The 12,784-nt window shown below is 44.8% G+C and overlaps 1 protein-coding gene across 1 annotated transcript in view; it reads left to right on the forward strand.

Annotated features, from left to right (window-relative positions):
* LOC306919764 (CUGBP Elav-like family member 4) overlaps positions 1-12,784 on the forward strand; it is a gene marked incomplete at both ends in the record, with an annotated part of 217,083 nt that overhangs the window by 174,472 nt on the left and 29,827 nt on the right. The window contains one exon of the mRNA XM_079496315.1: positions 5,430-5,509. Within this exon, the coding sequence (XP_079352441.1) occupies positions 5,430-5,509 (80 nt within the window). The remainder of the gene's footprint in view (positions 1-5,429; positions 5,510-12,784) is intronic.

Consider the following 12,784-nt stretch of genomic DNA (forward strand, 5'->3'; position numbering starts at 1 on the left):
GTGTGTGTGTGTGTGTGTGTGTGTGTGTGTGTGTGTGTGTGTGTGTGTGTGTGTGTGTGTGTGTGTGTGTGTGTGTGTGTGTGTGTGTATCTCCCTCTCTATTCAAGTGTGAAGGACACACTGGGATGACAAAATGATAATTAATTGAGAAATAATTAACATCAAGAATAGAAGAACATTGTACACAAGACAATAATGTATGTCTGTTTGTGTGAACAGATTGTTTGACATTGCACAGGTGCGTGTGTGCACATGAACAATGGATTCACTCATAGTCCCTCTTTAACTGCCTTTGCTGTATATTCTTCCTCCTCCTTTCATTAAATTCCTTCACTCTTTCAAATCGGGCTGTCCTCTATAAGATGAATTTTCACACGTTCCTAATTTGTCGATCACACTTTTCTTATAAACTCTACCGATGCCGCGAGCACGTGTGTGTGTGTTCACACCTTCCTCCGCTCTTTTCTCACTACTTTCAATTTGTCATTCGCACTCGTTTGTCCATGCTCCGCCTCCTCTCGCTTAAAATGGCAGATTCATACTTCGTTCCACCGATGGTGTCTCATGCCAAAAACAGTAGACCTACAGACTCACAACGCGCTACAGACGCGATGCTTTGTGAGCTTGCAGATCTGCTGTTCTCGGGCTGTTCATGCAAGTTGGGCTCTAGTTTCTAAACTCGTTTTTACTCCTTCAGACGACCGCCTCCTCCCCTCTCCAACCCCTCTCCGCTCTGTGGCTGGCTCCTGTTTTCGACAAAACAAACAGATCACAAACACCACCTCCTCCACATTCTCTTCACTGCCCACTTTCCCCTTCATCTTCTCCTTCTCACTGTTAGCGGGAGGGTGGTGGTGGGAGGAGGGGAGGGGGGAGGAGGGGGGGTTGTTTGTTCGTTTCCCACGTCCCCCCCCCCCTTTCCTCACTCCCTAGGGGGGGAGTGAGGATAGGATAATGTCCAACTGTAAATAAAAGCATTCTCAGCGGGAATTCTTCACCAACGGCGGTGCGTTCAGGGAATATGAGCTCAACCCCCCCCCAAACGCGTGTATACATGCTTTGTTTTGTTACCTGTAAAAAAAATACATATACTGCAACTCTTGCCACCATCATTCTGTGATGTAGGTGCTCCTCTCCCCACGATCACACAATTTATTTCAAGCTGCATGGCATGCTAAGGTGATGGCTGAGGAAGCCAAGACACACTCTCTCTCTCTCCTCTCTCTCTCTCTCTATCTCTCTCCTCTCTCTCTCTCTCTCTTATTGTCACATTCCCTGTGATTTATCCTGCCATATTACAGTAAATGTCTGTCTGATGTGTGAACGGGAATATGTGATGGGCTAGTCACTAGTGTGTGTGTGTGTGTGTGTGTGTGTGTGTGTGTGTGTGTGTGTGTGTGTGTGTGTGTGTGTGTGTGTGTGTGTGTGTGTGTGTGTGTGTGTGTGTGTGTGTGTGTGTGTGTGTGTGTGTGTGTGTGTGGTGTGTGTGTGTGTGTGTGTGTGCGTGCGTGCGTGCGTGCGTGCGTGCGTGCGTGCGTGCGGGCGTGTTGGTTGGGGGGCGATTATAATGCGTGCATTGTACATAATACTAAAATGTACATGAAAGATAAGCAGCCCATAGTGAGCCATGCCTCCTACACCTATATGTCTACATCTTCTCCCCCCCCCCCCCCCCCCCTTTTCTCTCTTCCCACCTTTCCTTCCCTTCTTTCTGTCTGGCCCCCTTCCTGCCTGCACAGGTGCATCGTGCTGATTGACAGCACATCAAATGAAATAAGGACGCTGTCACGGTGTCAGAAAGGTTCCACTTTTCTCTTTTGTTAGCTCCTTTTTTGTCTCCCGGTCCCCTCTGTACCCCCCACCCCCGACTCTCTCTCTCTCTCTCTCTCTCACCACCTGCCGTATATGTACCTCTGCAGTGTGTTGACATTTTGTCTCTCATTCCTGCTCCCTCGGTCGCTCCCTTTGTCTCAGTCTCTCTGCTGTGACGACAAGGCACTGCGGTAACGTCTAACGTCTATACCGGTTCGGTGCCACCGCCAAGACAATGCTCCGCTATCCAGGTGACTGATCATATCTCTTTACCTCGACGCTGCGGTCCCACGCAGTCATTAAAGAGGCGCCACGGCTAAATTATTTTGGCAGCCGCCGCAATCATCACAAGGGCGCCGTGTAACTCGAACGAGAGACACCTTGAAATTGACAATGGCATGGGTTCCAAGAGGCAGCCTCTGTGCCCAGTGTTGGCTGGCACTCGGTTCCACTCCTTTGCCCAATAAAAGAAAAGGGGAAAAAATATATAAATAAATAAAACAGTGAAGAAGTTTTGCATCGATGTTGTCAGATTTAGCTAGAGAAACAAAGCAACCAGGTCTATCAAAATAAGCAACTAAAAGGCAGGACAGTCTGTTGTTTTAGATCCCCAAATTAATATGTATTTGGCCATGGACCCTCATCTGAAAATATTTTGAGACAGTGACCTGCATGCAATTTGCGTTGTTTTAAAATGTTTCAAAAACATTCCAGATGTTTCTCATAGTTTTCAAGATGTATTGTTAACATGGCCAATGTGTTTAGGGTTAAAGTGGTTCAACTGAAGCAAGCCCAAAGTAACTGCACAAAACCACAATTCTGCAACTACCAATATTTACAAGCGACTTTACTGGAAAACAAGCCCAAAGTCGCTTATAATAAACACTCTTTTAGCATCAATCTCTCGATGGCCTCAGTCACTCATGGAGTGCAACACTTGCTGCCAGAGTTGACTAGAGGCCCCCTGAATTGTCACGAATAATAGAGAGATGGCTTTTAGGTCTGTAATTAAGCTGTGTTATAAATGTCACCCATCTACCGCAATGGAATTCATGCATACATATTACCTCTGGCTTGAAGGCAATGCAATCCCCCATCCCCACCGCCCCCACCACCACCACCCTCATTCTCAGCCATCAAATTGAAAAGGAAAAAAGCCCTCAGATGTGCACTATAATTTATGAGACGGCAGCACTTCCAACTCTTTGGAGATGTCACACCGTAAAATCCTCAGTGTTAATTCAACTCCCAAGATTGTGCAAATGGGACCTGCATGGGTTCCATTTGGTTCTGATTTGAGTTAAATTAACACTGTGTGTTTTACAGTACATGTTCTTCTCACTGTATTTTTGTTTGTTTTCTAGGTCAGAGCAAAGCAAGGTGGCATGTCTTGTTTAGATGACGATTTTTGAGGACCTTGTTTGACAGCACTCCTCCCTCTAAATGCCATGTGTCGAGCTCTGCAATTTCAGCTTCCTCTACGTTTCTCTCTCTCTCTCTCTCTCTCTCTCTCTCTCTCTCTCTCTCTCTCTCTGGCCAGGCTGATCTGTGAAGGGCACCGAGACCCAGCCTTAATATCTGACAACCTCGTTAGGTGATTACTGCAAAGATGCCCACCAGTAAGCCCATCTCTCGCCTGGTGGACAAACCACAGGCCCTTTGAATGCCAGAACAAACTGTCCCTTATTATCTCGACTACAAAGGTTAAGCACTTTTGTTCCATCAAAAGCAGAGGAACATAGTCAAACGGCGGCCAGCGGGACGCCTAGTTTCAGCCGGACAAACTAGGGAGCCTTTCCTTTTTCTTTCTGCTTTCGAGCCAAGGGGGTGCGCCCCAGAGAAGGGAGAGCGTCTGCTATGGTGGCACATGGCACAAATCAAAGACTCTTTTTGACGTATCTGATCATCCTCTGTAGTTGCATTTGCTGCTTTGTTTGATGCCGATTCAATGTACAGGAAACCTTTAGAAACTCTTGTTGTTTTTATACACCCCCACCAAAGCTTTAGTTTTCATCATACTGTAGTTGTAATCATCAACTGTTAATTTAACTCCGCCAGTGTACAATTCTAATCACATGGACCATACGGGTCCATTTGAGTTAAAAATGGAAGCGTTAACACAAGTGGTGTAAATCTACTCAAGTAGCCTACCGTCTACCCCTAACCCCAACCCTAACATTTTGAGGTATTTTCACTTTACTTGAGTATTTCCCATTTCCAGTACTTTTCTACTTGTTAGATTACCGGTATTACAAAACATACATAAACCACTTCAGCTCCTATATGTACATTTCGGCCATTTACAGACAAGCTCGCAGATTGGCTATTTTCAAATTATTCTTCATACTGTACATTTATTTTTCTGCACAATGAGTACTTTCTACTTTTGTACTTTAATTTTATTTACTCAAGTCTATTTGTATTACCGGACTTTTATTTGCAACAAAGTGTTTCCACCGATGAACACTGGCTCTTACTGTATGTGTGATCTGAGAGGTGGAGGTGGAGATTCGCCTATAGTTGATTATTATACGCCTGTTGTCCTTTTAGTCTTTCCCATTGGGTCTGTAAATGATTCATTTGCTTCATTTGTGCGAGGCAAAGCTTTCCTCCTGAGATGCTGAAGTTAAAATGGGTCTACCTATCAGCCAGCGTAATTTGAATGAATCTTCACCTCACCCCCTGTGGGGAACAGATGATAAATAAATGCATATGAAGTGTCTAATTGGCTTGTTGAGGAAGTTTTTTGCGTCTGCAGTTCAATAGGAGCTGAAGGTGAAACGCGGTACAGTTTTAAGACATCGGTCCTCCATGCTTAATGAAAAGTAGGGAGCGGAATTAATCCCGACGAGGTCGCTAATGAGATGTATCTTGACTTAACACATGAGTTACCTGGAGGCAAAGGGATAAGAATAGGATGTAAAATAATAGCTCACACTGTCCATGACAACGGTAAAGCTTGACATTTTAATTTAATGGGGGAACTTAATTTGGGGGAAAGAAATATAACATTTTGGTTCCAATACAAAAAAAAGTTGTATAAAATATATTCATTCATTTTGTTGTCTTTTGTGTACAATAACTACAAGACAGACCCCCCCCCCCCCCCCACACACACACACACACACACATTCCTTTATGAAATTATACGTGAGGAGCGGAAGATTCAGTGTTAGATGGGCAGATTACAATACTTGCCTTTGTCATCATCATAATCTCTTTAACGAGTGGCTGCACACAAATCACAAAGTGTAAATATTAAAGCAGATTAATAGTCACAAACAAGTCTGGGTCATCCAGGGGTGGGTGGGGGGTGGATACAGACTAAACACATTTAGTCTGTATTTATTCAGTTATGCGGCGAAAACACAAATGTCATGAATGTTTTAACAAACCACACACTTAACATGAGAACAATGACTGATATTTTTTGGGCCATATTCTATGCTGCCTTACTGATGTTGATTCTCTGTTCCCCATCCCACCTCCATCCCACTTTATTTTCTCTCTCTGTCTCTCTCTGTCTCTCTGTCTCTCTGTCTCTCTCTCTCTCTCTCTCTCTCTCTCTATCTCTCTCTCTCTCTCTCCCTTCTCCCCATTTCTTTGTGGGTACACAGGCTGCGCCTTTGTCAAGTTCTCCAGCCACGCAGAAGCACAGGCCGCCATCAACAGCTTGCACGGTGGACAGACCATGCCTGTGAGTACCACCACCACCACCACCACGCACGCACACACGCACGCACGCACGCACGCACGCACGCACGCACGCACGCACGCACGCACGCACGCACGCACGCACGCACGCACACGCACACGCACATGCACATGCACATGCACATGCACATGCCAGAACATGTACTATGGGAAGAATAAGCAGCAGCGATCGCTGTCGTGAAAAGCGTTGCCTTTCAAAGCCCCCCGACGAGCCCACACAGCCTTGCATACATTCGCGCTGTGTATTATCGCACACAAAAGATTCCCACAGTCAGCATCCCGCCAGCTCACAGTGCACAGCTGCACCCCTCTGTATCTCTGTCTTCAATATCCATTTCCTTCTGCCCCTATTCATCTGGCTTTCTCAGCCGAGATAGACAGCCATATAAAGATATGATTGCCGTGGGCAGCGCATGAATCCTTGAATGTATCCTGAGGAAACATTTTGCTGCCTCCGTCAATATGTTGTTCTTCTTCTCTGTTTGTGTGTGGATGCTACTCCAGTTCTGAGGCTGAACTGAAGCTCCGGGGACTGTTTGGGAAGAACCTGAACCGTGTTGCTTGCTTTATTAGTGCAAAAACACACCGCCGGGTTTGCTTGAGCGTGTTATTTCCGCGGTGACTCTTGCGGTACAGTGGTTGAATTATGTACAGCGCTAAAACACATGATTAAAAATAGCACAATTAAAATTTCAACAGTTTACATTACTCATTGTCAAAAAGTCTGATGCCGGCGGGGAAGAGGGCAGTTTTTCATTCGATTAGTCCTGGGCTCCAGTCCCTTTGTGCTTCCACAGAAGTCAGGCCATCCTTTCTCCCTGGTTGTGTGGAGGGACAGGGCTGTGGAGAGGAGAGGGTCACAGTGGTGGGTGGACGTGTCTGGCTTTAATGTGTAACATGAGAAAACCTTCTGTCTGGGGGAAAAAAATGTTCTTTGAAGAGTAATTATGTATGATTTCAAAAGGAAAGTTAGTTCATTTATAAGAAATGTGTAAAAGTGAACAAGTAATAATGTTCTCATGCATGGTCTATGTGCTAATATATATATTTATGTTAAAGCTTACTTACAAAGAGTACATGCACTATTCTGGTTCATATTGGCCTGTCTGTTGTGGAATGGAATCACGTATGTTTCACAGAATGTTTCGAATGCTCATTCATCGTCCGTGTTGGAAGGAACACCGTTTGCTATCTGAAAATCGGTGTCTGATTACTGGATCTTGTAAACAAGTCACAGTGGAGCAGTAATTTCATGCTTTTCCAATATTTTGTCTCTAGTCATTTATTGCTTTTGAAAGTGGTTAGCACTGGATCCAGGCAGCCATGGTGGAAGAAAGAGAAGAATACAAATATTCTGTTCAAGGCCTCTGTTGTGAAATTGTTGAAAGGTGTGACCAAAATAAAAAGGTATATCCATCAAGTTTATTCCTTAAGTCAAGAGCGACACACACACGCATGCACACAATATGAATGACATCACTGCATACTGAATAATAGCTGACCTTAGTTGTCACTGAAACCGAATCACAAAAAAAAGAAAAGAAAATCCAAGGCACTTAATTGCGTTAGAATCTAAAATAGCTTTGATTCAATAAATTAAGGCTAAACATAAAATATTTACTGCTGTCAGGGAAAGTATATGTCAAAATCTGGATGTTTGGCATTTTAGATGATTGGGTTCGGGAAAAAAACTAAAAATTATGTTTAATGTGGGGTTGAATGTGCTTTGGCAGTTGTTTTTAGTTGTTTTTTAATCCATCAGACTATTCCCCTTGAAGACAGGACTTGTCTGAAACTGTTCTGGATAAGCTTGTAAGCTCGTAGCGTAAAGACAATCAATATATTCATGTGAGCAGGAAATGGATAGTGTGTTGAACATGAACATTGAGAGCTGCTTTGGCTGCAAGAATGAGAAACAGCGGGTCCAACAACTCATGTCTGTCTGCTGTATGCTAATGTATGTCATACAAATACACATCTATCTCTCTGAATATCTAGAGTGGAGAAATAATGTTGGTATGGCAAAAAAAAATAAGAACATTTCTTCCGCTTTTCTACTGCTACACATACACAGATGTATCCATACATATTCAGCACATAGACGTGTGCAATTAAGCAACATAAGCCATTATAGCTGCAGCTCTAAGTTCAGCAAGCACATTTGCACCGCAGAGTTATGCAGAATAAAATGCAATGCATAGAATAAATTATACCAACATTAGTGAGACACGCGTGTAGGTTGAAGAGTGAGGGTTGTAAATGTGGCTAAAAAGCTAATCCATTGTGAAATAATATGGGAAATGCTGACACTACACTACTACTCTATGGAATAATGTAGCAATTTGTAGCATATACATTAGAGAGCCACATCACGGCTAGTAATTGGTAGACATAAAGTTATGTTATCTTCATCTGCTGTCCGAGCCTCTTCTCCCATAGCTTGACGGAGTGTCCTCCTCATTATTGGACATTCTGTAACTCTTGTCAAACTGCAGCTAATTGAAAATTGGCTCTGCTGTATCTCTCAGGGAAAAAGCCACCATCGAAGTTGCACTTAGTTTAAAAGAAAATGATGAATTACAAAGTCATCTGCACGTGCGTGCGTGCGTGCGTGCGTGCGTGTGTGCGTGTGCTTGTGTGTGCGTGTGCTTGTGTGTACACTTGTATTACCATACTTGTGAAAGCAGAATGTCCCAACTATAGTATAGACACTAGACAGTACAGACTTTGAGAAATATAGACACGCTGGTCCTCACAAGAATTTTGTTTGATAATGGTTAAATGGATTTCTATGGTTACACCAGGCTTACAGTTAGGAAACGATTCATGTTGGAGGGTTATGATTGGGCACGTAGAGGTTAGGTTAAGAGGTTTGGTTGCTGGATTTATGCCTGATTTATTCTTACAGCAGTTAGCGCACCGAAAATAGTTGATCTACAAGCTCACGACGGGTCGCAGTGCAATGCGTCATGTGCGATTGGCTATTTTCAGTGTGCGATACCTGTGTTAAGCTTGATACATGTATGTCCTCACAGATATAGTAATCCAAACGTGTGTTTGTGTGTGTGCGTGTTTACTTTAGAGCGGCACACACAAACACACACACACACACACACACACACACACACACACACACACACACACACACACACACACACACACACACGCACACGCACACAAACACGTTCCTCTCTCCCCCCTGGCAGCCAACCCGCACCTTCACACAGTCCACTGATGTTCTGCAATAAATATTTACGGACGCTCCCTGGCAGGCAGATAGTGTCCTGGAAGCCAGATGTAATTTACACATCTTTTTGATGCCGCCTTATTTCGCATTTACATTGAAGTAGCGAGGGAGGACAGGCGAGCTGGTGGAAGTTGGTGCATAACTTTGTGGGCTTTCTGTTTCTTGTGCTCAGCTGTATCCAAAACTTTATTCTGGCATGCCAGGGCCAAGGGGGTCAAATATTTAACATTGGCAGTGTGCCGTGGTGAGAAATAATCTATTGGATATTGATTATTTAAAAATGGAAATGAGCAGAAGATTAAATCTTTTTGGCATTCATTATGCTGGGCAATGTGCCATTTCTTTTTTCCTTTTTTTTCTTTTTCTTTCATTTTATTTCTTGTTAGATTATGTTGAAAAAGCAACTTATTTCAATGGAGCACCGGGTAATTTTAGATGTTTTTGCAGATATACAAGCTCACTGCAACCATGTATTGTACATTCTTGAAAAAAAGTTTTGTGAGAACTATATGGTCTTAATTAGCCTCAGTACCCAGGCTTTAATTTTCGTCGACGAAAAGAATGAAAGCCTGGGGAAACACATTGGCTGCTCTGGTCTAGGAGTGGGAGTCAACCCTTCCGGGTGGGCGACGCTCCAAATGATGTGACGTAGTGCTGCACTAGGGGGGAGAGGAGGGACCAGGGCTGATGGACAGATCGGTGAACCAGTCAGAGCGTGCGCAAATCTCAGCCGCGACCCGCCCCTCTAGACCAGAAACCGTTAGCTCAGGCTAGGTCTTATAATGGGTTAATTTACTGTGGGAATCTTCACAGGGTCAGTTAGAAATAAAAATCTGCGCTGAGCTGAGGACCAACCGTGGCCTCCAGACCGGGTTGGTCAGCCGGGCTCAGCCCCCTTGGTTGTTGACGCTGGTGTCCAGGCCAGCTACACCACGGCAACACTGGGTCAGGCCACCGTCAAACCACCTGAGGTCTGGTGCAGATGAACCAGCCAAGGCGACATATGGAGCCACAAACAGAGCCAGGTGGATCCGGAGCCGTTCCAAAAGTTCATTAATAATCTATATTATCCATATCTCTGCACCTGTTCTCTTCCTCTGCCCAGGTCCAACTCCCCACTCAGATTAATAGGCAAGGTGGCCATTAGTACCCAAAGTGAGGCTGGGCCTAGCGAGGGGGGATGCAGTTAATTTGGATAATATCACTGCCACATGTCGTCAACAACAGACTAACAGGAGGCAGGATCCAGGGAGCGGGCCGCTCCGCTCGCTGCCTGCTGCCAGCTGTGGGGGTCTGGACGAGTGACCAACGCAAAGAGCTCTCTCTCTCTCTCTCTCTCTCTCTCTCTCTCTCTCTCTCTCTCTCTCTCTCTCTCTCTATGTCTGTCTTGCTCTCTGACACTCTCTCTCTCTCTCTCTGACTCTTTCTCTCTGTCTGTCTCTCTATGTCTCTCTCCCTCTCTTTCTCTTAATGTTCTCCCTACAGCATCTGCGTTACCTGGCACTCACGCGCCTGCCATAAATAATACCTGCACCAAAATACGCCGCCTCGGAACGAGAAGGCTTTAATGAAGCAAAAAGGGCGAGCAGTGCCACCGAAGGGCACATGCTGATAGATCGGGTCAGAGCTCTAATTGATGCTTATTGCAGAGTGCATGTGCCCCCGCCACCCCACCACCCCGCCACCTCCAGAAATTAACTTAAAAGGTGATCTGGGTCCCGCTTAACGGCCCTCTTTTCTCCCACCGGTGCAGCTGTTGAATTAAAGGCGAATGGGGAGAGTGCCGACACAGGTGGCAGCGCCTCAAATGGCAGAGCCACAGACACCCACCCGGCAAATTGCAGACATTGTCGTGTTTCGGTGTCACAGCGCGGTTGACAGGCACTAGTGGAGCACACAGCGGCACCGGCGGGTTGTAGCTGAGAGCATGCATTTTGTGTGCTATGCCGCTGGTGGAAGCAGATTAATGAGAGACGAGTGAGCCGGGTGGCTACATCAGCGCACTACTGCGAGAAGTTCTTTGTCAAAAAGCAACATTGGAAGAGAGGATTTGAGGGTTTGCCGGATAGCTGGTTTCCCTTTTCAAGCTTTCATATAGTTTGTTTAGGTTTTCGGGGTCGGGTCGAGTTTTTGCTTTTGCAACACATTGTGTACACAAGAGATTCTTTGTTTTCCTGTACCTCTGCTCTTGTAGAACTGTTCACAGCTACAGTGTAGTTGTACAAATCACCTCCCACCGAAATCTGATGAAACTGTCTGAAAGTATCAGCGTGTGACTGTGGGTCTGACTGGATGTGGCGTGTGTGTCGAGGCAGCTCTGCAACAGTGTGCACCGGACACCGAGGAGCGACCGAGACAGCCTCCTCCGCCGCTAATGAGAGCCGGGCGTCCCAGGAGGCTGTCTGCGATGTGACGAGGTTCAAAGAGTCGAACATGATGCCCGCACAGAGGGGGCTTCATCCAATTACCCGACAAACTCGTTATGGTTTATTCAATTAATTCATTACTGATTTTCAAATTAACCCTTTCGGGGGTAAATGAGGCCTGGCTGAAAAGCTTGAGACACTTCTGGAAGATCCCACTTACTCTACTGTACGTTGTGTGTGAATTTGTGTTTGTTTGGTGAGATGGAAACTGGGGTGTTGTCCTGCCCATCTGTGGCATTGTGGTTAAGACACTTATTTTGCTGTCTCCCACCAGTGCTTTTCTGTTGGGCTTTGTGTAATTGCCTACTTCTCAGCTCTCCTTGTCTACCTACTGTACAGTAGAGAGTAACACAAGCATGTTCACACGCGGGCACACAAGCAAGCATGTACACATGCACGCACCACGCACGCACGCACGCACGCACGCACGCACGCACGCACGCACACACACACACGTACATTATGCATATGCATATGTGTGTACATATGCACACACAGTATGCTGGCATCAAATGATTGGTTTGACTACATTTTGCAAGATTTGTATGCCAACACCAGAAATAGCAAAGGCTCACAGGCAGAATTGCACAAAGAACTGATAGACCTAAATCTAAATACTGTACATAATGGTTGCATATAGCAGTCACCCTGTTTGTGCAGGCACTTGTGCAATACTTTCTTGTAGAAAATAATATTGTAATGAAATTGTTAAAGATGAATTTGTGCAAAACAATGCCCGATTTTCTGTGATACAATGAACATACATACAGTAGGCCTATGGCCTGTCGTGAGATTTTGCTTATCTTAGTTAAATTTAGTTGTGATACATCAAATTGCTTTCATGTAGGCTATAGCTACTTAAATGATAATTGGTTTATTATATCGGATCTGTCCGATTTTTCACATATCATCGTGATTGGCTAAGTTTGTGTTAGGGTTACACAAACCGGTAAACATCTCTGGGCTCATCAAGATGTATGAGTTTGATCTTTCTGATCCCATTCCAAATGGCTATGTCTGCCTTCCAAAGAGAGACCCGTCCTCTGAGGAACACACTTTTCTAGTTTTTGCATTTTGTGATTAAATTAGCTTGAATCTTTTTTCCAGTTCACAGGACCCAGTATGGGTCGGATCTGTGGTGTTTTATCATAATCACTCGGGCCGGGTCGGAATCGGCTGTGTTCCCGCGGAACTTGGGTCTGTCTCTCTGTATGTCATGTGTAATACCCGAGTGGATCCCAGAAGACCCGTACTACTGTGTGAGTCAGATCAAATTTCAGAGATGGTTATAGTCTATTTACAGTAACCATCCTTATTTTGGAGCAACATTTTACAATAAAAAATAGCCAATCTACAAGCGCACTGTGAGCTTGTAGAGTGGCTATTTTCGACGAAAATATGTAGTGTATAAAGTGAAAACAGGAAGGTACCTATATAGTATAGAGTCCTAGGGGCCTCGGTCAACTAAGTCCTGTATATAGGGTTAAAAAATGACAGCTTTCCTTCCAGTGTGTCTTGTGATATGCTGTGGCAACTGTATAAGCTTCTTCCGTGGATAAAAGATGAGTTGTTTGCTGTTTACCTT

The sequence above is a fragment of the Electrona antarctica genome (assembly GCF_951216825.1).
Source record: "Electrona antarctica genome assembly, chromosome: 3".
NCBI classification, from domain to species: Eukaryota; Metazoa; Chordata; class Actinopteri; order Myctophiformes; family Myctophidae; genus Electrona; species Electrona antarctica.